The 27,369-nt window shown below is 44.0% G+C and overlaps 1 protein-coding gene across 2 annotated transcripts in view; it reads right to left on the bottom strand.

The window, feature by feature from the left end:
* Window positions 1–27,369, bottom strand: part of THOP1 (thimet oligopeptidase 1) — a 295,527-nt gene that overhangs the window by 41,300 nt on the left and 226,858 nt on the right. For both annotated transcript variants that reach the window (XM_069646651.1, XM_069646654.1), the window contains exons 8-9: window positions 24,296–24,662; window positions 13,131–13,332 (exon numbers count right to left, since the gene is read on the bottom strand). In XM_069646651.1, coding sequence (XP_069502752.1) covers window positions 13,131–13,332; window positions 24,296–24,662 — 569 coding nt within the window. The remainder of the gene's footprint in view (window positions 1–13,130; window positions 13,333–24,295; window positions 24,663–27,369) is intronic.

Here is a 27,369-nt window from a genome sequence, read left to right as displayed (position 1 = left end):
CAAGCATAGAGGACGGTGTCCCCAGCAGATTCTGTATCCTCAGCTGTGGGGTCCAGAAAAGCTGGAGTAAGTTAACATACCTGTCCACCCCACAAGCCCCATTCTCCATAGGGTTACATCGCAGTAAAGTTATGTCCCTAAAGCAGGCTTTCCTGACTTGGATCGGTGGAGGCCTGGTCAAGCTTTCCCGTTCTAAGCCTATCCTAGTCTGGGATTCAGTAAATGTACTTACCTTTGTGACTTTTGAATCATAACCATTGGCATCATCTAACCTTATAGTAAACCTACCTGAAAAGTATAACTTTGGAAGTAATAAATTTAGGGCACAAGGCCACAACCTTAGTACTGGACTCACTAGATGTTAGTGAAATTGTTCTGTGGTCAATCTAAAGCGTTTTTACTGAATTTCAGGCATCTGACTACTTACCTGTGTTACACATCTGTTACATTGGAGAGCAAGGATTTGAGAGCAGAAGCCATGCAACAGCCTGGAGGTCTAGATAAAAAATGATACACTGGAAGGTGTGGACCGATTTCCTCTACCAAAGATTGTAGAATAGTTGGTTGTTATAGCGGGCGCAAAGGTCTTTTTGCCCTGGCATATCATCAGGTGGTCTTGCATCCCGACTCACGTGATCTTACCACCTTCATTACAAATGATGGAACATTTAGATTTAGGAGGATGTCGTTTGGATGAGTTTCGGCCGCAGTGTTTTATCAGAGATGAATGAACACAATTTTGTGAGGAATTCAGGAGATTGCTTTTTAGCAGGATGACATTTTGGTCACAGGCACTGATGAAGCAGATCACATCAAATTAAGCATGGTTTTGAAAAGGTTACAAGAAGCTTGTTTAACGTTGCAAAAAACTAAGTGCAAGTTCAGATTAGTTGAAATAGATCATCTTGGTCACAAATTGACTGGTAATGAGGTGAGCGCCAAGGAAAGCTTGGTGAAAGCTATTAAAAAGTTTCAAGCTCCTAAGAATAAACAAGCTAAGCTTTCCTATTTAGGAGTTGTGGATTATTATGAAAGATTCATACAGAATGTTTCTGATTGTTGTGGCAACATTAGAGCTTTGTGTAAGAAAGATGTCCCCTTAGAGTGGACAGAGAAATGTGAAAGGGAATTTAATGACATCAATGAAATGTTCTCAACGGCAGCCACTCTGGCGTGTTTTGACACCAGCACACAGTGGGCATTTAGGAATTGTAAAAACCAAGGGGGCGGATATTCCAAAAAAAGACATTGTAAGCAACACACTAATTGCCTTTTCTTCACTGGACAGCCGAACCTATACGGCTCTATAGTTTTACACATACTCCTTTCATGTTACCACATCTTTTTTCTTCACTGTATTCTCCTCAAGGGTATAGCTTTGGCTACTCTTGTCACATTTACTTTTAGGAGAGCAAGGCAATTTAATGAGAAGCCCTGCAGTCTGTGTTTATGGTTATTCCTGAACCAGAAGCTTGTGGTATAGGAAAATACTAGCAGACGGGAAGGTTCCTTCAAGTACTTTGCCCTGGGTTCAATAGAGCTCTCAGCCGAACCATGGGAGTATTTCCAAACCATCTCCTCCTTCTCACCCTACTCGGGAAACTGATTTGTTCAGCAAGCCATTAACTGAAAGATGAACTACATCATGGGACACAGCAACTTTCAATAAAATGTATATTTGGGAGATGAAATTGATAGAACAGTTGAGCCAAAAGATTTCCTCAAAACACGATACCGATACAAATATTCATACAAATGTGATAATTATGCAAACTTTCATTAATACATGGATACAAATATTAACATGACAATAGATGTTTCCTAACCTGTGGCTCACTAATTGTGTATCAGACCAGAGCAAGTATAGCAATTCCGGGTGGCATTAACTAAAAACTTGTTTCCCTTAAAATATGTTTTAATGTTCTTGCTCTAATTTTGGCATAAGACTGACAGAAAAACATTGAATGTATAAGATCCTTTTCCGTTACAGAGGAGCACAAGGCTTTCTCTGTTTGCTGGTTGGTCAAACTCGCCAGGACAGGCCTTAATATAAGGCAGTTAAATGTATCCCTAGGTCATAACATTTCTTTCACACGTGTAATTTGACCACAAGTAATTTTGCATGACGCCAAAGGATGAAAGTAAGATGTGGCCGGTTAGATGGTTCCTATAGTTCACTAGACTCACGAAAATCTTGTGTATGAAAAAACCAGCAGTGCCTAAAGTCTAAATTACCTTGGGCAATAAACTGACTCAGTGCACTGATTTTTTCAAAGTGTGATTTCACATATCGGAGCCAAGGTATACAATTTGCACCCTGTTTGTCTAGGATAGCTTTCACGATGCATTGTGTGAGCCCAGTCTATGGGTTCCACCACACTCGTACCCAATGTAAAGTAGGTTGAAGTTTCAAGTTTCCTGCAATAAAAGTTAAACCCAGCTGAGGTGGGCAGCCCAAATACACACAGAATGTGGCAAAGCATGCAATTTTTTGATTATACAATTTTCAACTACTTGTATAGATGCAACATCTGAACTCCCCCCACAGCATAACCCCATACATAGAAAACAGCACTGCCTTTACGGCAATAAACTTTCAATATAATTTTCAAAGGCTGAGTCTTGCACAATTTCTTAAATGGGTCAACTTAGCCGATGGTTTGCTTCATTCTACAAACTTGTTTGCTAATATGATGTCCCCCTGTCAAATTTTGCGAAAATTGGATACCTAGGTAGTCCACCTCCCAAACAGCTTTATTATTGGTCTGCATGGTTGGGAACTTAATTTAGAGATTACCTAGGTAACAACAAGCCATGACAGCAGACTTTCCCAGATTATCTTGTATGTCCAGGGAATTCATGAACCTCGTGTAACCCGTGATTAGAATTTTCAAAGCACATGGAGCGCTGGCAAAAAAGACTGTCTTCGGCAAAGGCTAATACCGAAAATCCAATGTTCCCTAATTTTTTAACATCAGCCTCGGAACGATCGAGGGGATAGTGTAGCCTGTTTATATAGATGTTTAACAGCAAGGGTCCTAAAACGCACCGTTGTCCAACACCAGCATTCACTGCAAAGAAATGGGTTACAGTGGCCATTAGCACCACTCTTCACACAGCTTTGCTGCCTGTGAAGATTGGCAAGCATAAATAGGTTCTCAGAGGGGCAATCTAAAGACATGTTCACAAGCCAGAGCTTTTGACGGTCCGGGTGAACCCCGCAATTGTGCATTTGATAATAGATAGTTATTAATTAACCAGTGCTTTATTTTGGTAAGAATAGCTCTCCCAAAGTTCTTTAAAAAAGTGAAATTGGTCTGTAAGAGGTCAGATTTCGTCTACCTCCTAATTATACATTGGTTGGATCAATCCTTGTTTCAAAGTAGAATGTATATTCCCTGTACCAATTATGGAATTAAAGCCAATGGTCAGAACTGGTCCTCAAATCGATTTGAGCTCAAATAAGTCCACCAGTATGCCAGTCCATCCCGGGAAAAAATTGGGATTTTTTTTGGATGTAGCCTCCATTACTTCTTTGATGGAAAATTCACAGATATATATAACAACTTGGTTAGTCGTATTATGGCTGCTGGTGTTGGCGTTAATAGTATTGGGATCCTGCTCATTAATGGTGTAAGCCTCCCCATATAATGACTCAAAGTGGGTAACCAATGTTTGATCTGGGAATGTGGTTGCCAGACCATTGTGCTACTGTTTGTATAATCAGACCATTGGTCACCAACTCAGTTTTATTTAGCATTTTTTTCACCTGCAGCAGCAACATAGTAATGCAGTATTGCTATCCTCCTTGTATCCTAGTCTACCTCTGCCCTCCCCACTCAAGGGCTGAAAGGGTCCTCAGTTTTATAGTCTCCAACTACTGTCCATGCCGCCAGGGTTTGGCAGCAAGCAGCTTCTATCCATGCGACTGACCTGTGTGGACTCACTAACCAAATGAATATACATGAATAAGAGGCAACACTGAGGTGACCACAAAAACATGTTTAGAATGTTATAAACACAATTAAAATGAACATGAGAGCCACCACTGATATATATATATATATATATATGACAATGTATTACTTACCGTAAAAGCATTTCTGATGGTTGTATTTGCTTAGATTCACATGCTGTGCATAGGTCCGACATCCAGTGGTCACTGCGGAGTATTGCATTTTGTTTTTCGTAGTCGAAAAGGGGACGTCGACAAGGCGTGTCTGTAACACTATCCCTATAGTAACGTGCGTTGTACCCATAATCCCTCACGCGTCGAGGTCCCTCTGTTTGTATTTTTCTGCCCTGAGGGAGCCTTCTAGACGTGAGTGAGTACAGAAAAGAGAGAGATATAGAAAAGGATGTCAATGTTCCTTCCATCCGAGCGGGGAGGAAGGGTGGGCGCATGTGAATCTAAGCAGATACAACCATCAGAAATGCTTTTACGGTAAGTAATGCATTGTCTTCTGATGTTTGTTAATCTGCTTAGAATCACATGCTGTGCATAGACTAGCGAGCAGTACCCGGAGTTGGAGGTGGGTTGTGAGAAGGAACAGTAGAGAAAAGATGTCTTAATACTGTCTGTCCCACCTGGGAATCAGATCTAGAGTGGGCATCTAGACAGTAGTGTTTTGTAAAGGTGTGTACAGAACTCCAGGTTGACGCTTTGCAGATGGACTCAAGGGGAACATTTGCAATGAATACTATGGATGCCCCAGTGCCTCGAGTAGAGTGTGCTCTTGGCTTGAAGGGTAGTTCGCTCTTAGCAAGAGTGTAACAGAGAGTGATGCATTGAACAATCCATCTAGATATAGTGGACTTTGAAACTGCATCTCCTTCTCTTCCTGCTGCCACCGAGACAAAGAACTGGTTAGTCTTTCTCAGTGGTCTGGTTCTTTCCATGTAGAACATGACAGCTCTGCGTACATCTAGTGTATGCAGACACTTTTTTTCTGCCAAGCTGGAAGGGTTTTGAAAGAAAGTTGGTAGTTCTATTGACTGGTTTACATGAAATTTAGAGATGAATTTTGGTGCAAACCTTGGGTGTGTGCGTAGAACCACCTTATCCTTGTGAACTGTTACGAAGGGGTCTAGAACAGAAAGAGCCTGTAGTTCACTTACTCTCCTAATAGAGGTGATAGCTATTAGGAAAGCAGTCTTAAGAGTGAGGTCCTTAAGAGTTGCCTTGTGCATGGGTTCAAAGGGAGGGCCCATGATTCTAGAAAGTACCACATTTAAGTCCCATCCGGGAGCTGGGTTAGCTATCGGAGGGTGTATTCTCTTTACCCCCTCCATGAAGGTTTTGATAACTGGTATCTTCCACCACGACACTTTAAGTTGGGAAGTGGTGTATGCAGAAAGTGCCGCTAGGTGGACTTTAATGGAATTGAATACTAGACCTGAATCCAGTAAATGGGTCAAGTACAGAACAATGTTCGTGGGAGAGCAATCCACCGGGTTGATGCTCTTACCTCTACACCAGATGACAAATCTTTTCCGCTTGCTAGAATAGCAGTGGCGAGTATTAGGTTTTCTGGCTTCCCTGAGGATGTCCATACATCTCTGCGGGAGTTGAAGATGTTCAAATTCTATGATCTCAGGAGCCAGGCTGCTAAGTTCATGGTCTGAGGGCATGGATGCAGTGTCCTGCCCTTGTCCTGTGACAGCATGTTGTACGGGCAGGGAAGTCTCACTGGGGGAGATAGGGACATCTCCATCAAGTGAGCGAACCATGGCTGCCGGGCCCACATTGGGGCCACTAGTATCATGGTAACCTGTTCCTGGTGCATCTTGTGCACTATCTTGTTGAGAAGGGGAGTCGGGGGAAAAGCGTAAACAAATTTCCCTGACCATGGAATCGATAGACCGTTCCCCTTGGACTGGTTCTGGGGGTACCTGGAGGCGTAATCTTGGCATTGAGAGTTTTCCAGAGTTGCGAACAGGTCTATTTCTGGGAAACCCCACTGTGTGAAGACGTCGAAGACGATGTCTTCTTGTAACCGCCATTCGTACTCTACGGGCAGGGGGAAGTCTCTGCTGAGTTTGTCTGCTAGCAGATTGAGTTCCCCTGGTACATGTTGTGATAGTAGGAACATGTTGTGTTTGAGAGCCCACTTCCAGATGTTCTGGGACAGCTTGGACAGTCCTGGAGAGTGAGTGCCCCCTTGCTTGTTGAGGTAGTACATGGCTGTGGTGCTGTCTGTGAGGACCATCACTGTCTTCCCTTGTAGGTGTTCCTGAAAGGCTTTCAGTGCTTTGAACACCGCTAGTAGTTCCAGCAGGTTTATATGCTTGGATGCTAAGCTCGGAGTCCACTCTCCGTGAGCAGTCTGATGGGATAGGTGAGCCCCCCATCCTGTAAGGGATGCGTCTGTGGTTAGAGTGGCTTCCACTGCGGGTGTGGCAAAAGTTTTCCCTAATAACAGGTTTTCTTTTGTCCACCACCGTAGAGAGAGAACCAAGGCCTGCGAGACCACCACTAGATCGTCCCATTGTCCGCTGGCCTGACACCACTGGCTGTTGAGCCACTCTTGCATTGGGCGCATGCGCAGGCGCGCGTGAGGTACCAAATAAATACATGACGCCATCATCCCTAGCAAGCGCATTGCTTTGCGTACCGTCACCTCTCGACCTGCAACATAATGGGGGATCTGAAACAGCATGTTTTGGACCATCTCGTTGGAGGGGAAGACGAGGCCGTCCTTTGTTCGAATTAGAGCCCCTAGGAATTGTTTGATTTGGCTGGGGTCTAAGCTGGACTTCTTTTCGTTGATGGAGCAGCCCAGTTGGAACAAAAGGTCTACAGTCTTTTGGGTATTGGAGAAGCATGTTTCGTAAGAATCCCCTGTTATGAGCCAATCGTCGAGGTAAGGGTATACCGGGATGGATAACCTGCGCAGGTGGGCCGCTGCCACTGCCAGTACTTTCGTGAATACCCTTGGTGCAGATGCTATCCCGAAGGGTAGTACTCTGAACTGGTAGTGTTTGTTCTCTATCTTGAACCGGAGGTATTTTCTGTGCGCTGGCAACATTAAAATATGAAAGTATGCATCTTTCATGTCTAGTGTTGTCATGTAATACCCTTGTGATAACAGTGGGATTACTTCCTGCAAGGTCACCATACGAAACTTTTGGAGTTTGACAAACTTGTTCGCTGGGCGCAGATCTAATACAGGGCGCATGGTTAAGTCCTTTTTGGGTACAAGGAAGTACACTGAATCAATACCTTCTGTTACCTGAGATAGGGGAACAGCCTCTATAGCTTCTTTTTTCAGTAGCTCTTCTACTTCTTGAAGAAGAATGGTGAGGTGTTCCGGTGTCATGCGTCGGTTCCGTGGGGGTCTGTACTTCGGGGAACCGTTGAATTCGATGTAGTATCCGTGGGCTATGGTGGATAATACCCAGCGCTCTGACGATATTCCCTCCCATGCTGAAAGGAACGATGTTAGCCGGCCCCCAACCGGTGATGCATGGGAGGGGACCCGAATCTTCGGGCCATTTGTTGTTATTGGGCGTGGAACCTTTGGGGCTGAAGCCGCGACCTCTTCCTCTGCCACGGCGTTGGCCTCTTTGACTGAACTGGGTGTTGTTACCCTGGTTAGAGGGCCAGTTGGTAGCAGAGTAAAATTGCTGTTGGTTTTGCTGCTGGCGTTGGCCACGAAAGGAGCATCTATTGCCATAGCCGCGTCTGTTAGGGGGCCTAGAAATTTGGACAAGAGTTTTGATGGTATCAAACTCTTTCTTCACATGTTCTAGGGCCTCATCAACTGCTTTCCCAAACAGATGTGTTTGTTCTATGGGCTTATTTATCAGGGAAGCCTGTGTTTCCGGCTTAAACCCCGAATTGCGCAGCCAGACATGGCGTTTGAGAAGTATTCCCTGAACCAGGGAACGGCCAGCCGTCTCTGCGGCATCTAAGGAGTTCTTTACGATGCCCTGGTTTACAAGAGTTCCCTCTGAGATTGTAGCTAACAGGCGTGAACACAGGGGTTCTGGTGCGTCCTCTGCTTCGCTGCGCAGCTTGCTCCACTGTGCATCTGCGTAGCTAGCTAGTAGGGAATTGTTATTTGCAATCCTAGTTGAAAAGGCGGCGGACGTCGTGATTCTCTTCCCCAGAGCATAGAGCTTTTTGCCCTCTTTGTCAGGCGGTCCCTCACTAGTGGATAGTGGTACCCCTGCTCTTTTTCTTGTATTAGTAACCACGAGGGAGTCCGGAATAGAATGGCCTCTGATGTACAAAGGGTCAGAGGACGAAGGGCTGAAGAGCTTTTCTATCCGCGGGTTGACCCATCTGACTAAGGCCGGATTGGAAAGGGAAGGAGTTATTCTTCTCTTTATAGAAGCCAGGAGCGGAATAGACTGACTAACAGGGGCTTTTTCTTTAATAACTTTCTCTACAAAGTCTATGTCAGGAAGAGTCTCCCCTGTGTCTATTTCAAAATGCGCTGCTGCCTTGCGCAATAGTGCATTAAGTGAAGGTTGGTCATCTATGGGAGAGGTGTTTCCAATAGGTGAATCCTTGGGAGGAGAAGGGTAAAAGGCATCAGGGTCTGAGTGCACTGATGGGGATTGCCAAGGCTGCACTGATGGGGATTGCCAGGGCTGCGAGGTAGCTGTATCTTCTTCGAAAGCTCCTGCACTAGTGTAAGGATCTTCTCCAAACCCCTCTTCCTCAAGTTCTTCCTCTCCACCCAAACATTCCTCATCTTCCTGGAAGTATTGCTCCTCTTCAGTGAGGTCATATACATCTGTAGAAGGGGGAAACAGCCTAGGAATCTTGACTCTAGGGTCATCCAGGGGCCATTCTCTTGGTCTTTTGGGTGTGGGTGGGTTTTGGTTTCCCAAAAACCTTTCCATTTTCTCCATACAAGAATGGAGTCTTTCAAGGGTCTCATGGGGGACCCCTGAATAGTCTAGAGGGGGGAAATCAGTGTTTTCACCTTCAAAACGCTTAGAACGCTCCCACAGCATCGAAGAACGGTTTCCGTCGCCCTCTGAAAAGCCCTCCGGTAGTTCAGAAGTGCCCTTAGATGAAGGGGGCAGTTCCTGGCTACTCTTGTGCTTTTTCGGCATTTCCATAGCTTTTTGTGCGGTATTCGACGTTTTTTTTCGTCGTCCGCTTACGTTTGTCTTCGGAAACAATTCTCGCCAGGCTCTCGACAACGAGTTTGTCAGTAGAGGACTCTGGTGTCGACGTTGCCTGTGTTACGCGTTGTTCCTCGACGGCCGCTCTATGGAGCGTTACGTCAGATGATTTTGGGGTAGCGCCCGCGTTTGATGAAAGCCCAATCGCTGGTCGCGGCTGCGTTTGCGGGTGGGGCTTGAGACCCTTATGGCCTGAGGTAGACGCCGGAGTGCCCTGCGTCCCCTTCGGCGCTGATTGATCCTTCGTCTTCGACGAAGAAGAGCCGTGGGTTGTGTGCTTAGGCCTATGTGGTCTGTGTGCGTCCTTGTCGCCGGGGTGTTCATCCCCATAAGCAGGGCGTGAGCCGAGCCCGTCGGGGCCGGGGACGGACGTCGAGGAGCGCGAGCGCTCCTTCTGGGGGTTAATGACTTCCGTAACGGACGTCGAGTTATCACCCTCCTCGTCACTTTCTGTAACAGCGGCGGCGGGTGAGGAAACTGACTTCGACATAGCGTAGTCCGCCCACCTCTTAACTTTGCGTTCTTTAAGAGTTCTTGGTTTCAAGAGCTTACAGGCCGCGCAGCTGTCCTCTTTATGATCGAGGGGCAAGCAACAATTACAGAGCTTGTGTTTGTCCTTCCAAGTGTAGTTGCCCCTACAGCGTGGGCAAAACTTAAAAGGTGTCCTCTCCATAGCTGAGGCAATAATAACTGGTGATAACAACCCCAAGGGAAAGATAGGGGAGAAAGAAAGACATTCTCAAAGAGAAGATAAAGTTCGAACCCCCACTCTCCCTACTGTATGTTGGCCGGCGAGGCCAGGCCATGTGTTCGGCAGCGCCGAAGGATCTCCTCCGTCTCTTCCCCTCCGTCGAAAACTTGCTCGGCGGAGAAACAGCTTCACAGCTAACGTCGAGGGGAGGAATCTTTAACAATATAATCAGTATAATTAAGGACCGAGGTCCGTAGTAAGTATTAGCAATGTCTCTCTAGGAGCTCCGCGTAAGGCGACCAGAAGCTGGGCGGAAAAAAACAATCTGAGGGACCTCGACGCGTGAGGGATTATGGGTACAACGCACGTCACTATAGGGATAGTGTTACAGATACGCCTTGTCGACGTCCCCTTTTCGACTACGAAAAACAAAATGCAATACTCCGCAGTGACCACTGGAAGTCGGACCTATGCACAGCATGTGATTCTAAGCAGATTAACAAACATCAGAAATATATATACACACACCACAAATGATCACTGATGGGGCAGATCATGTTGGCCGATAGTGTTGCTGGTGAGCAAAATGTTGACCGTGGGATGTGGATGAGTGGATGAGTTCCAAGAGTTTAAGTTGTAATGCAGCGGCTGAGCGATGCATGTCATGGTGGGCTGTCGCTATGCTCATTGTGAAAATAGAGTTCCAAAATCAACCCTGGTGGGAGGATTTTAGGAGGTCACCCTGTTATTGTAAACAGGGAAGACACAGAGGTTAGCCAAACCCAATCAAGGTGAGGTAGCAGACCAGCAAGGCTTAATTTCAGGAAGAGTGCAAGTGTGGTCTAGGGCTACTATGAGACCACATAGAGCAACACCAGTAAATTTTACTCAGATAAGTAAAATTATTTATTATTAGGCCTTTAACACTCCAAGCCAGAAATGTCTAGGTAAATATTGTCAGACCAAAGCTTTATATCTATACATTCACCTTTTGGAGAGATAGAATGGCATTTGATTCAATGACCAGTAGAACACAAGTGAGTAGCCTGATGCATCGAAATAGACAGTACTACTCAGAATAATCACAACACTGCTCCCCTAACTCTCAAAGACCTACCCTAAAGTGGTTTGGGGCCTTATGCCCAAAGCCACTAGTTCCAAAGTGTTCAATCTTCAGGTAGGTTTTACAGAGATTTGTAGTGGCAGTGGATATGAACGAGTTACAAAGTTAGATAACGTTCAAGTAAAGTTCAGATTACACTCAACTCAATTCAGCACACTAGGATAGGCCAAGGGATGAATCCTTAATCCAGGTTCCACACCAAAGGTCAGGTAAGAGAGAGCTAGGTTCAGAACAGTACACCCTTGCTACCCTATGGGAGACAGGGAGGTTGGGTGCGAGGGGGGTCAACAGGTATGTACCCCTGGCTCAGTTCTCCAGATACCATTTGTGGATTTCCAGACTTGGCTGTAGGTTTGTTCCTCAGTTTTGGTTACTTTCACGAGGGTCGTCTAGACATACTTTGTTTCGCATGATTTAATTTCTATCGGAGCGCGGTGCTTAGCAATCATTTCCACACAGCTTCCAGTACAAGACCCAAATGAAGACAGGCGAAAACCTCTAATGGACAGATGGCAACGGGACACCGCGGGCACACAAAGACGACAAGATTCATTAAATGACACCACGGTCAGGTGGCAGCAGGCAATAGAACAGCAGCGAGCAGCGAACACACAAGCAGGCCAAGCACAGCTTGCCTTGGAGTGAGGTGGCTGCAAATGCAGGAGCAGGCGACTTGTGGCACAAGCTAAAGATCTCTAAAGTTCCAAGGCTCTGTTCGGAATGGCAATGGCTGCAGCCCAGGTGAGAGCTGGTCAGTTCACAGTTTGGTCCAGGGACACTTCCGATGGCTTAGCAGGCACGGATCATCTAGCAAGGGTTGAGACTGGTTGTTCCCACAGGTCCACGGGTCAAAGTACCAATGGAGGCCTTTTTGCGATGAAAGCACAGGAGCAGGTCTTCACCGGGAAAACACTAGAGACAATGCTGGTCAGCTGCAGTGGGCTGCTCATCTGGTAGTCTTCTTCGCACCAACAGTTATCTGATGAACAGTTGTAGGAGTCCTCCTTTCATCCAAGATTCAGGCCTGGCGCAAGCCCAAGCCCACGAATGGTAAAGATCTGCACCTTTCAAACAGCCAGTGGCTATGCAATCATGGATACCCACTGGTCACTGCATGTGCCCAGCAACAGACATTCTGGCACCAGAGATTTGGATTGGGACTAGTCTCTGGCGCTGGCAAACACAATGCCCCTTAGCCCGCAAAAGTCTCAGCTTTCCCCAGGAAAGGGGTTTCCATATAAGGCATTTCCAGACTTGAGAAGGCCAAAAAACAATATGGCAAAAGAATAGTGAAAAAGGAAAGTCTCACGGCAGGCCAGATTAGGTGATAGCCACCTTTAATAGCCATTTGCGGTAAATGCAAAAGTGCACAAAAAAGTCATGAAAAACTGTAAAAATATTGCATCTGACACCAGCTTGTCCCATGGACACCGTAAAAGTAACCAAAAAGCCATTCTATAAAGGATACAAAATGTCTTAACTGCACTGTAAGGTGATGTGGAATACACTCCCCCCCCCCCCCTGATTTGAAGTCCTGCCCCTCCTGGACAACCTTCAATCATAAACAGAAAACTATTCTCTTGGAATGACCTCCCTCCCGCTGTTGATTCCAGCCTATCCTTCTCTGTATGTTTTTTGTGAGTTAGTCAGTCCCAGCGCTTCTAGGCCTATGGGCCAAGTTCCAGCGCTATAGAAATAAATTAAATAAAAAAATAAATGTGTGCAATTGTAACAATACAAGAATTCATAAAGAAAGACAGTCTCTCAGTACTGCGTCTTAGGGAATAGTCAGTTCCCCCAAATGAATGCGCAAAACAGGCAAGGGAAGTAAAGCATACGGCTTTACTCGCCTCCAAGAAGTCAAGGCAGGGTTCAAACCAAACAAATAGAGTGTCCCTTCTAAATCTATGGATAGGAAGTTGCAAAAAGAAAATCTTTCCAGCACTTGTACTGCTATTTACCTCTGGAATTCCCGATAATGAACATGCAAGGGCTTCTTTTGTACCTATGGCTCCAGAGTGCCTCTTGGGAAACTATTATTAGACAGGCTATGAACCATGCAACCTTCTTTGAAAACCATCCTCTAATGATGGAGAGCAAACAGCAGCAGCAGTGGCATGGAAAGAAATTAACCACCAAACAATGGCAGAGCTCAGTCACTGCATGTATCCTTACCTGCGAGCACAGCTGGTGCATCACATGTCCAAACTCATGGAAGTAGGTCTCCACCTCATCATGCTGAAGTAGCGAAGGAGCATCTGGTGTCGGTTTGGTAAAGTTGGCAACCATTGCAGCTACAGAGATCTGTCTTGTACCGTCTGGCAACAAGCATCCAGGCTGAAGACCAAAGCAGGCAGCGTGCCCATATTTTCCTTCCCTGAAAAGGAGTAAGAGTGATAAGTCTCAGCTGCTAAAAGGAGCTCCTGCTAAAAGGAACTCCTCCACAGTCTCTGTATGTACCTTGTTTACAGTGTGTCTGTGAGATAGTTAATGGTGTACCCAAGCAGTCTGCAGCCAAATAAACTTCCTAAAATCTCAATTCTATATAAATGACCAGTCTGACACTAATTGCTTGACAATCATAGTTTATATATTCCTCTTAAGACAAAAAGTAGTTCGGACACGTCTAGGCCTTCTGCAGGGCTGTATCAAACACACATACATATATTATAATTTTTAAATAAACAAGTCACCATGGGGGTTATTTCCCCAATTGTCATAACTCAAAATACTGTACATAGATACATTGTCATATCAACATCCCGGGAGGATAGCTCAGCGGCAGCGTGCGCGTCTTGGAAGCAAGACAACACGAAGCAACAACAGGTTCGATCCCCGGGTCCGCGCTTAGAAACCTCTGGGTGTTTAAGCGCGTTATAAATACGTAACTAAGACAAAAAAAATACGCAACTAAGAAAAACAAACAATTCCTGTAACAGCGCCTCGATGCCTTCGGGCTGTGTGAGCGCTTTATAAATGTAAAATAAAAAAATAAATAAGATAAAAAAACATGTACCCATATTGTCAAATGGTACACATATCCAACAAAAAGTATCAATTTTCGCAATCCAAATTGTCAAGCCAGACAATTACATTGAATGAGTTACACATACGCATATTACAATAACTATGTTCATCGTGCAAAAGGACAAACTCACAATAAAAAATGAGAGGAAATACAAAAGTACGGGCAGGGTTAGAGGGAAGAAAAAAAACAGACAACAGTCATAACACAAAGGAAAAATAAGATTAATTTGTATTTTGCAATTTAGGAACAACAATGTTTTTAAAAACAAGAGACCTTGATATTGAAAACAAATTAGTCTTCAAATGCATTGCAGTGCATGTCAAAATAATGAGGTCTCCAATGGAAAATGTCCCATTGGATATTAACAACCTACAAGTTGCTGCATACTGTGCAAGGTGCAGATCAGGAGTGAAAGGTGCTCCCATATAGATTAGCCCATATTAGTCTATTATACATGCCACCGTGTCCTTCACCCTGATAATCAGACTCTATTCTCAAAATATAAGCGATTCAGAAACCAACCTTTTAGAGTTTCATATTAGCCCCTTCACTCAAAAGGTATTACATTTTTCTGGCCCTCGAATTTAATTACCCACATGCACGGGCATCTTTCTCCTGGTTACTATCACTAAACAATAACAGCAACAAAAATGCAAAAAGACAAGTATATTCAATATGGGCATGTCCCACTCATATCTTTTATCATAGCTTCAAACTAAACTGTGTGGTCTGACATACCCATGTAAACTTATGCTTCAAGGTGGCTTTCAATATTCATATTTGATGCAGTTGCCTCCAATGATGACGATGCTGAAGATGATTTTGCCTTCAACAAAATTGGACAAACTTGTAATTTTCATCCTAATTGTTCTCCATCTTAAATCAAAATAACTCAAAGTTCTATTCACATAATAGTCTTTAATTCCCCGCGCCGTCCCTTTTGGGCTTCTGGAGGCGTCCCGTGTGTGTCTCAAAACGGGTGCCATATTGTTTTAGCAGTTTTTATATTCTTTTACGTTGGATGCCCGACGTCATACATCATTTCCATAAGAAAACACTGGTTTCCCAAATGCTTGCGTCGTCTCGAAATGCTTCAGATGCCCGCCGTTTATCCATGAGAAGACAGTGCTTCTCATGGACCATATGGGTCGGTGGATGCTAGTGCATCCCTACTATTGCAACTCACTTTTGAAAAAACAAAGGGCTTATTTGTTATTTTGTTTAATGAAACACACACGTGCCACATACATGGCAAGTGACTTTTCTCCATTTAATTCATAGCAATTGTATGAAGCTACGTACAATAATGCACACGGTAGGTTTGACTTCTGCTACAGGTTTTGTGATGATGCACATTCACGCTTATTTTAATTATCCATGAAAAATTAATACTGTGTGATACCCTCATTCTTCATGCCATATTCTTTTTGCTCAACTGCCATCCTAGCAATTCTATCTAAAACTATCTTCCATCCTCTGCCTCCTAGCAATTCTAAGACACAGCATACCAATACAGTTCCAATACCAATGTAGGAGCATTTCTTTAGCGCTGGTGACACTTAATATTTGCTTTCAGCTTGTGAACTTGCGCACGCTCTGAGGCTCCAAGGCAGCACTGCGAGCCCCCTGCTCTTGCTGCTCCGAGGGAAGGAAGGCGGAGCTTCTCTTCACATGACCGCATCACGTGACCTCGTAAGGAGGCTCTTATCCCGCACACAGCCGCCCATGCGGCGTTGAGAAGGAGCATTTCTTTAGCGCTGGTGACACTTAATATTTGCTTTCAGCCTGTGAACTTGCACATGCTCTAAGGCTCCAAGGCAGCACTGCGAGCCCCCTGCTCTTGCTGCTCCGAGGGAAGGAAGGCGGAGCTTCTCTTCACGTGACTGCATCACGTGACCTCGTAAGGAGGCTCTTATCCTGCACACAGCCGCCCGTGCGGCGTTGAGAAGGAGCATTTCTTTAGCGCTGGTGACACTTAATTGCTTTCAGCCTGTGAACTTGCACACGCTCTAAGGCAGCACTGCGAGCCCCCTGCTCTTGCTGCTCCGAGGGAAGGAAGGCGGAGCTTCTCTTCACGTGACCGCATCACGTGACCTCGTAAAGAGGCTCTTATCCTGCACACAGCCGCCCGTGCGGCATTGAGAAGGAGCATTTCTTTAGCGCTGGTGACACTTACTTGCTTTCAGCCTGTGAACTTGCACACACTCTAAGGCAGCACTGCGAGCCCCCTGCTCTTGCTGCTCCGATGGAAGGAAGGCGGAGCTTCTCTTCCCGTGACCGCATCACGTGACCTCGTAAGGAGGCTCTTATCCTGCACACAACCGCCCGTGCTGCGTTAAGCCCTGGAGGCAGTAAGGGCTGGAGCTGCTGTTTTGCTGTTTGGCTGTGACCTGTGAGTAACTCGGGCCCGGGGTCCTAAGCTGTTACCTATCTTGCACTACCATCTCCAGTTCTCAGGGTTAGGGGTGGAGAGTCGGACTTTGGCAGCTCCATAAGCTGTCGGGCGTTCCCTACCCTGAGACTGAGTGCACCATTGGGTTTCGCTGATGAATGAAGCTACTTCTAAATCCCATTACTTGCCCATGTTGGAATAAAGGACATTTTTTAACACAAGATTTTTTTTATATCATACTTGTACTTATAATTTCCTTTCTGCCGGACATAGATCCATTTCTATCTGCATTTTTACTTAAGAGTGCTTCTGGGGCAGTGTTAGATTTGTTTGAAGCTGCTTCTTGTATTCAGTGCAATATTTTAGATATTAATGTTTGCTATTTCAAAGACTGTTTTATATGCCATTTTCTTCTCTATTGTAATTGCTACATATCGAAACTCAGTCTTTGAGGTTTTGCCACTTTTTTTCTTAAGTTTATTCACTTTCATCTCTCAAGTTCCCTTACTCTCTTTTGGGTTTCTGTTTTGTCTGAATGACACGTAAGGGATTTCGTAGCCGGGCATATATGGAGGCTTCTCTTATTTTACCCTTTCTGCTAAAGGGGGTCTCCCCTCTGCTTTGCCAGTCAGTATTCTACCAGGTAATTCCATTCCTGCTGCCCCGGGTAACACACAGAGATAGAGATAGGTCTGAGGTACTGAATGCTATGGGTATTATTCCACGTACACCAGCCTATAATAGTTGCATCTTTAATGGAAAACAAGATATTTCCATAGATGCACAGGAAGAGCGTCTAGCAGCTACCATAGCCTCTAATCTCGAGGAATCGGTAGTCTACCAAGGGCCAATGGATCACTAACAATAATCTGATAACATTGTGCTTTCAACACCTGCTCAATCACAGCCTAGGCCGCCTCTACCGCCCGTCATGGTGGATGAATCTGCAGCTCATGCTACAGAATCTCTGGTTGTGACAAAAGAGGCTGTTGACCATCTACTTTCCCCCCCGTGGGTAATAGGAACGGTGGTACTCCTTCCATCAAATTTTCGCCGGAGGATTATTCCTCTGTCAGGGGTGCAAACCATACCTGCTCTATTTATGTCAATCTTTCTGCTAACCTCGCTGGAATTCCCAATACTCCTATAGTGAAATCCATTGTGTTTAAAACTCCAATTAATAAACCTTCTAATCTCACCTCTGAAATAAAATCTAATTTGGGTACCCAAGGTAAACCTATCCGAGGGAAAAAAAAAAATCAAATTTTCTGGGAAAGAGGACTGCAACTAGCACCCTTGTTAAATCTTTACATTCAATTCCAATAGGGGCCATACTCATCTAGTAGATGTAGCTAAGAAACTAGAGATTGAAGATCCCCTAGCTCATGATATTGATGATATTAGTATCATAGAATGTGCTGATAAGGCTATCGCTGAGAGCCATCTGGGTCTCTACTCTAACAATACAAATGATGTCACCCAGCAAATTTGTGATGATTCCTATGTGGGCTCTCCTTCTGATCTCATCAACTTTATTGATGAGTATACAGAAAAACAAAACTGGTTGAGAGAAAGGGCTCTACTTCCAGACTTAAAAAAAGATCATGGCAGCGAGTCTATCCTGCATCATACTCTTAAAGAGGCGGATGACAGAATAAAACTTTCTCAACCTACACTCTCTGCTCTGAATATGGTTTTGAGTTCCTTTGTTGGCCTGTATGACAACATATGGTCAGAGGTTAGATCACACTCTTTTCTACTCTCTGAAATCTATTCCAGGTTAGAGGGCCTTGATAGTTTTGAAGAGTTAGTCAAAATTATCAAGGAAGACCATCCCATCCTTTCTAACCAGCCAATTGCTGATGCCGATTTGGTTAAAAAAGTTTTCAATGGGAAAACGTCGAGTACACAAGGGGTAGTTCTAGATATGGGTTTGGGTACCACTGACCCCCGATGTTCGGATCAGGATATTTTTGATCATCCACCTATGATTCCTCCAATGACCTCTGAGGGTGTGCGAGAGGCTTTTGGTATGGAGGTAAAACTCCCTATCCCTCATATAAAAGTAATTACGGAATGAATAGAGGAGAAAGTTCAAGAGGGGTCCACCGGTTATCCTCTTAATTCTTTTCCTCAGGGTCTACCCCCCCGTAGGGATGACTCTAGAGTTGCCCGCTCCACTTAAGGGAGTTTATGTCACCTCTTCAGTAGATCCTATATCCGTTCCCAATTTGGAGAATCCATCTGATCCTATTGACCTTTCTAAAGAAATGATACTTCAAAAAGGTTTTCTTTGCATAGGAAAGAAAAAAAAACTTAATCAGCAAATAAAGAAAACTAAAAATCAGAAGAATTTGAAAAATATGACTTCATTTACTAACCAATTTTTTACAAATCTATCTTTGGCAAATACTTTGGCTCCTACAACCCTTTCTCTTGCTTCCAAGGGGACTGGGAACCGTGTTGAATCAGCGGTTTCTGTGACCTCTATTCCTAATATGGTGGCCATTCCGGTCATAGTCAATTCACTTCCTATTACGCCAGCTCTATCTAGCCCACCTGACGCTTTGGTAGACGGTTCTATCACCATTAATACTGTCCCTCCAGTAGTGGGGCCTAATATTGTGGGGGTTGTAGACATTTCGGTCTCTAGCCCTCCGACAATAGTTTCAACTTTACCAGAGCCGACTTCTACCAACGCTTCAGTTGAATCGAACACCAATACGGTTATCAAGCCGCAGGATTCCTCCTCAGCCGTAGAAACTTTAATTATACCATGTAACTCTATACCTGGGGTAGACCCGCTCCATCCAGAGATCACTTTTTCTCCGACTGCGGCAAACTTGGTCAATATTGATATGGTTAAACATTTATTCCAGGAGCTACTTGTTCCTAAAATTGCTAATGGGGTGGTGTCTAATTCAATTATAATCCCACCTCAGGATGGGGCTCCACCTATTCCTTCTTTATCTTTGGATCCCCACCTTTCTTTCGTTTGAGGTTGATCCTGCCAATATTGAGCCTACAATGAGGGATTGTGATATGGGAGTCCTTCCAGCGGGGGGTCCCTATGCACCCAACTCTCTTAATTTAGTTCATTCAAGTATGTCAAGTGTTGGCCCTGTTAAGGGCCGTGAAAGTGCTCGTCCTGGGCCTGATTTCGTCCATTACAGTAATTCTTTCAAATCGTGTGAAAGATTCCCTGTGGGTCCAAACGTAATCCAAAACAGGACCATATTAAGGAGTGCAAGGGGCACTGATTTGGAGGTTGACTCTTTAACTCAGTTCACTAAAAAGATTACTGATTCTCTACCTCAACCAGCAGAGGCGAAAGATCTTCTTGATATTTTGCAGTTTACCAGTCTCTGGGGTCAAGATATGCAAATTTGTCTTAAGCGTGGTAATATTTTAAAAATTTTCCATCAATTACCCTCGCTTTCACTCATCTCTAGCTATGATATGGATAGTATCTTTTTTCCTATTCAGGGTCGGGTAGATGTGAGTAATATTGTTCTTAACTCAAGAGTGGTATTGGAACTGATTATGGGGCACAGGGAAGGGTTAAAGCAGCTTGGTTTTGAAGCAAACCTACTAGACTCCACTCGGTTTTCCAGTAATAATGGAGGGGGTGAAGAGTACAGGGGAAACCTAACTATGGTATATCATCCGGAAAGAGCTCCACAGCTCAACGGAGGCAATTTACGCCCAGATTCAATGGAAATACTCGAAACTGGGCCCAGGTTACCGCAGGTATGTGGAAATGAGTACTTTCCTAATCACTCTGAACTTCCTACTAAGGTTCTCCCTTTGAATAGCTTTGTGTTTCTATCCTGGAATTCCAGAGGTAATTCTCATCTCTATACGAATTTGGACACTGTAACTATGATTAGGGCTTCATACTGTTTTTTTCTACAGGAAACCTGGATGCTTTCAATTCCCGTTCTAGATGGATTTGATATCTACTCTCAAAATGCTAAACCTAGTCTGGGAGGGAGGGCTTCTGGGGGCCTTCTTATAGGAATTAGAACCTCCTTTGGTTTTAGGAATAAGGTTCTCCCGGATATGCCCTTTGGCATCTTGGTTCTGGAGGTTACTTCTCTTGATCAAATGGTTAGTCTCCTTTTGATTAATGTATATTGGCACAAGGGTATAGCTGCACTTGAGCCGTTTCTGCAAAGACTGACGGATACGCTTCTTTCTTGGAGATCTCTGCACCCTAGGGGGAAATTGATTCTGGCTGGTGATCTTAACTCCGATTGCTCCATCTCTTCTGAATCCAAATATGATGATTTGGGATTGGCTATGGAGGATGACTCTCGCCTAGGTCTGAAATTTGTATGGGGTCGTCTTTGGAATCTTGCTTTGGATTCGGTTGGTCTAATTTGTCTCAATGGCTACTATGATGCTACCTACTCACCTTGTCCTACATGGCGTAGATCCCTGTCAACATCTACTTTAGACTAGGTCTATGTAGATCATTACCTGACTTCTCTTTCGTCCGAAGTCGAGGTCTTTTTCAACCCATGGAGTGACCATGGTATTCTGCGGGTTTCATTTCTCTGTCCCTTTCCCATGAAGTTTCTGCCCGCTGTGGGGCCATGCCATCTCCAAACTGTGGGACAAGGGACAGGGGTACGTTGGTCACCTACAAATCAGTTTACTTAACCGTAAACCGATTTCTTCCTTCAATCATACCTCTTTCTCTTGGAAATTAGCAGTTTTCAATACAGTCTACTTTGACAGTTTTCTTAATGCTCTTCATAGCAGTATTTATGGTCTGCTTAGGAAGGACGTCTCCAAAAAATTTCATCCTCATAGATTTGACCTAGAGCTGGCTATTGAAAAGGCCCACACTCAGAAACTTATTAGAGGTGTACAAGCTATAGACACTGAGTGGGATGATAAAAAAATAAAAATTAAAGCCATCCGCCAAAAATATAAAAATTACTGCAAGTCAAGAAAAGCTATTATGCTACAAAACGATGCGGAGCATATGCTTGCAGTACTAATGAAAAGAGACCTGAGGGCATTCTGGGTTACTTTGTCCAGCCTAGATGATGTGGCGGAGGCCGATCAGTTGAATGCTATCCCAGAGGTTCAATGGGTAGAGCATTACACTGAATTGTTTGATACAGGGGGAGAGGGATTAGAATTATGTCTTTTGGGGAAGAATGTGTCAAAGGATTCCTGGAAGCCTGTAATTGATTTTGAGACTGCATTTGGACTTATTTCTAAAGCTAAGAAATCTAGGGCTCCGGGGCCTAATGGCCTAACTAACAACACATTCAAAGCTGAACCAGAACTCTGGGCCAACCTCCTCTCCTTACTTTTTCAAGATGTTGTTCATTCTGGGAATGTACCCATTAGCTGGCAGACCGCTCATATTGTTCCCATTTTTAAGAGAGGTCTACGTACCTTGGTCCAAAATTACAGACCTATCTCTCTTATTGATGCGGACTGCAAGCTTTTTGCTTCTATGCTTCTTTCCCACCTTAACGTCTGGATTAAGGAAAATCATATTCTCCCGAAACAACAAACAGGTTTCAGGGTTGGCCATTCAACTAATCTCAACGGCCTCATTATTACTGCCCTACAAAGCTCTACCTGGGATAAATATGACGGTTCTCTCTATGTTGCTTCCATCGATTTGTCAAATGCTTTCGATTTGGTAATCAGGTCAAGACTCTGGGAAAAGTTAACCAAATGGGGTATTCCGGCTGGTCTTCTAACTCTTATCATGGCAATGTATGAGAACTCGGGGTCCATATTAGGATCGATTTGGCAGGAACTCTTTCTAGAAGGATAAGGACCCGTATTGGGGTGCGACAGGGTTGCTCTTTAGCTCCCTGTCTTTTTATCCTTTATATGGCAGATGTGGGTGATTTTCTGGGAAATACAGGCATGGTGAGTGCTAAATTGGGGGATCTCAGGCTCTCATGGTTGGCATATGCCGATGATTTTCTTCTCTTCGATCACACCAAAGTTGGTTTGCAGAGGCTCATCTGCAAATTCGAAGAATATGCCATTCTTAATGGGCTGAAGATTAACCCGAGCAAAACCCCAACCATGGTCCTTTCAAAGGGGAGAAAAGGGAATAACAAAGTATCGAAAATAGGTGGTGAAAATATCATCAGAGCACACAAGTCTATTTGGGATTTCTTATTCTGGCCCAACTGTCGGCGATTGAACTAAGACTATTTCTTAGACACAAACTGTTCCCGCTCATATCCCAATCCATAAGATTAGACAATAAATATTTCATGTTCTGCATTAAACCTGTAGTAGGTTTTTTTAAAGGAAAGGTTACCCCAAAGCTCCTTTATGGAATGGAACTCCACTATTTGCCACTTTTGACTTTTTGGGATTCTCTTGAGGGTATTTATTGGAGGAAAATTTTGAAACTGCTGAATTCTATTCCAATAGTGGCCATAAGATACGAACTAGGGCTAGTTTCACTGCGAGCCAGGATTCTCTGGAGAGTCCTTACTCTTTTCTCAGCTTTGCTCTTTCCCAAACCGGATACCCTCTACGTTGATGTGGGTCAAATGATTCTCTCACAGGGACCTATGGATCGTAATCTATATCTCAATACATTCAGTGATCTCTGTGACAAGACCCTGTCAGATATTTCCACTGATAGGGATACTTTGTTATCGAATCCCAATAAGGTTAAGGAGTGTCTATTTAGTCATGACTGGACCAATACACTGGAAAAACTGCATTCCTATCCATCTCTCAGTGACCTACAATTTGATCATAAGAAAAGAGGCCTGCTGTCTTATTTTGACTCAATTCCCTAATCAATATTACCGTTCACTTCTCCTCAAACTCCGATGGAATCTCCTTCCCACCAGGGAAGTCCTACATAAAAGGAAGGAGTTTTCCGATTTATACCCTACCTGCCGCTTCTGTAAAACTTCGGGGGTGATTGAGTCCTCTCGGCATCTCTTTCTAGAATGCACTGCTTTGAAAAGTCTAAGGGACAAATATTTAGCTCGATTTAACACACTGGGTCAATTGGGGGCTGATAATATTATCTGGTCACAGTGTCTTGCTATTACTAATATTAAGGATGGGCTTGCTGTGGCGGGTTTTATTAAAGCTCTAGATTTGTACGCCCCCCTTTCCTGATTATGCCTGTCTATATGAAATTTTCAATTTCTGTGATATCTCTGGTAAAAGTTGTTTATCAGTTATTTGAAGATGTATTGTGTATTTTATATTCTAAATTACTATGCTGAATTCTAAATTGCACTGAATCTTTTAAAATGTGTCGATTTTTACTACCTGGAAATTGGATCTATGTTTTTAATGTATTACCTTAAAAAAACTGTTTGTATACATGAAATTTAGCTGTAATTAATGTTTTCTTTTTTTAACTCTTTGTAAAGGTTTCTTTTGTAAACCATATACAAATTATTATTTTTTTTAAAAAAACAACAAAAAATACTGTTCCCTGTTCCAGAATGTCTAAACCAGCACCTCTTCAACTAGCATATTGTTTAGTCCTGTCACAACTATTGAGAATCTGTCCAAGCCCCATTTAATACATTGAAACAAATACAGAGAGCCGGGTTCCAAGAATGTGCGCATAACTTAATATCAAAAAGAGAGTATACAACAATCCCTTACGTCCCTCAAGATACTACCAGGCAGATAGGTTTCCAATTCTGTTCTATGCGCCAGTTTTATTGGATTAGAGGAACAAGCAGCATCCCTCTTGAGCTTCCTGGATCGAGACCTTTAGTATATTCAAGCACATGCAACTCCCGACAAGTCAAAGACATAGGCAGTCTCCAAGTGACATTCACATGCATCACGCCAGCACCAGTGTATATATATGTTAAGAGGTGATCTGGGAAAAAGCAATTCACAGCATTATCTAAAAACTTGGCAAATTCTAAAACTCTGGAGCCTTACCTTGGATGCAAGTCCAGGTAAAACCTGCCGATGAGCTGACCCAGTGTGGCATCCCTCACGGAATACAGTGCGACATCTTCATGCCACACAGGGCCTCCCTTCTCCAGTTGAAAGGTTAAGCCCAGCAACTGCTGGTAGATGCCGAGTAAGCCAGATGTGACCACCTCCATAGGAAAGTACTCCTTCAGCACGTTCTGGTCTACATTGTACATGGTCTCTTCCACTTGATTCATGTAGTAGCGCATGTCCCAGGCATGGATCTTTCCATCAAACTCTAGCCCTTGCTTCTCACAATCCTTCCTCTTCAGTTCCAGGAGAACCGCTCGCTCTTGCTCACCCAAAGGCTTCAGTTTCTGCGACAGTTCATCTAAGAAAAATAGTGATTAAAAGTAAAGGTCATCCAAAGAGTTTTTCTATGGTTTGTTAATGGCAATCAGGGGCTCAACTGCATGCATGGATTTGCTTAATCTATGAGCGGAGCTCTTTTTATGGCATACTCGGTTCACCATTTTAGGTGACCTTAATATCTGGGCTGATCAACCCTCTGAACCCTCCACTAACCAAGTGATTCACTTAAACAGTGTTAAGTGCTTCGACTCACTAGTGATATAACGAGACTAGACCACCCACAAAAGACAGAGCCCAAGCTTGTATCAGACAATCCCTCACACCCAGTCCAACACCACAAGACAGCCAGACCAAAAGCACAAAAGACCGACTCTGCAACAGCGAACCGAACAAAACCAACCAGAAAAGCGTGTGCAACCGTATGCTCATAACAAAACGAGCCAGCCAATAAAGCAGTGCACGAGGGCTACCGCCCCAGCAACCGTAACCTCAACCCCAAGGAAACCCAAAAGAAACATAAACGAAACACATTACCAAGACCACAAACGCCAAATAACTCAAAATGCAACGAAAACGAATTGGACAAAAGGAAAGACAAAGAGCAGAAAGAACAAACCCAACTGAACACCACCGAAGACTCACAACTGCAGAACACACTCCCACTGACGAGAAAGATAACAGAACCAGCGCCGAGAGAAGAGAGAAATCCCTATACCTAACACCATACCTTGCAAAAACCACTCACCGGAACGCACCAACCCAACGTACAAATTAGGAACGACCAACAACCAAACACAACCACGCAGAAGAACGGACAAAGCAAGAGGTAACAAGAACATAATCAACGCCGTAACCCCTTACATCACCAAAACAAGAGGACCCTCCCCTCAACAGCCACAAAATTTAGAAGAGGAACCTGATGAAAACAAAAACCCAAGAGTGAACCTAGAAGAGCATTTCAACGACACATACACAACTGTACAAACAACTCAACTAGAGATCGACTTGGAAGGAAACCTAAAAACACCAGTCATGCAAGATCCATGTCAGAACACTCCGAGATCTTCGACCTTCTCTGACAACGGTATCGCCATCCTATTCATCAAAGAAACATGGCTGGACAACAACTACAAAATCACACTCCAAAGCTGCCTCCCCACCAACTTTAAATGCCCTCAGTTATAAATAAAAAATATAAAAGGAGGAGGCAGCGCAATAGCATTCAAAGATCACCTGAAAGTAAAAACAGACTAACCTCTAAACATCATCCAAAAACAAACATTAAATTCATACTGGTTTACAGACCAACGACATACGAATCAACCTTCGTCGACAACTTCATAGAAGCCGTCTCCAATATAGCCATCCAACATGAGCATCTGATCATCCTGGGGGACGTCAACATATGGTTCGAAGAAAAACACGCCAACTCTCACAACTCAATAATCGTGCAGCTAACAACTATGAAACTACAACAGCTGGTCAAAGGGGCAACACGCTCGGCAGGACACACCCTTGACGCAATCTTTGCCAAGAACAAACTTCACCACTGCACCACCGATTCAAATACTTTGAAGCGACCATCACATCATTCCATTCATGATCACACTACCAACCAAAGTCAGCATCCAGCCACTCAAACACCACAAAAAGAAACTGGAAAACCGTCAAAGCAAGAAACCTAATAGAACAACTGGAGATGCTCAAACCTTCAACAGCAGAACTGGAGAAGGCAGACCTAGATGGGAAAATGAAGCTACTCCACAAATGGATTGCTGATAGAATCAAAAACATCTTCCTGGAAAAACTATTTACCCCCTAAAGAAAAACAGCAATGGCAAAAAGGTTCACCCCACTACTAAGCACCATGAAAAAGAACAACAAGAAGCTGGAATTAGAATGAAGGAAAGAATACGACCAACATAAGAAAACCCAGTTCGAGAGACAAATCCGATCGTATAAGAAGGAAATTCAAAAGGCAAAGAAAAGGCATTATGATGAGAGAATCACCAATGCCACCAACACACAAAAAGAAATGTTCAACATCATAAACAAAATGAGAACCCCACCAGGTTGAGACAACACTCCAATACCCTCACAGAAACTATGCAACAACTTGGCATCCCATTACAAAAACAAAATCAACGACATCCGACAAATCATACAAAGCAGAGCAACCAACCCTAACACTCAACCAACCGGACCTGACAAGGAGGCACAGCACAAACTCCAAAACTTCCCGGACATATCAGTAGAGACATTCGTCAAGCTGGTAAAACACAGCAAGAAAGCAGGATCACCCATGGATCCCTGCCCCCGACATCTGCAAATCAATCCTCGCACAAGGAACGCCATCAGAATATTACAGAAATCTCTTGAATCTGTCACTCACAAGAGGGACTGTACCATGATCGTTCAAATTAGCATATCTTAAACTACTTCTAAAAAACACAAGTGGCGATGTGGAAGACCTCTCCAACTACAGACCGATTACAAACATTCCCTACCCGGCAAAACTACTGGAAACATACGTATACAAACCAACCCAAGAACATGTAGAAAAACACCAGTTGCTAGACAAAGCACAAGTCAGCATCAGACCCGCAAGAGGAACAGAATCGGCACTACGATCCATCTGGGACAACCTAAAAACAAATGCAGACACTAATACAACCTCGGCTCTGATTCTGCTCGACCTCTCAGCAGCTTTCGACACAGTAAGCCAT

The sequence above is a fragment of the Ambystoma mexicanum genome, chromosome 1p, assembly GCF_040938575.1.
Source record: "Ambystoma mexicanum isolate Mex_15411 chromosome 1p, UKY_AmexF1_1, whole genome shotgun sequence".
In the NCBI taxonomy this organism is placed as follows: domain Eukaryota; kingdom Metazoa; phylum Chordata; class Amphibia; order Caudata; family Ambystomatidae; genus Ambystoma; species Ambystoma mexicanum.
The sequence above is the reverse complement of the archived record's forward strand: the minus strand, read 5'-3'. Positions and strand labels throughout refer to the sequence as shown.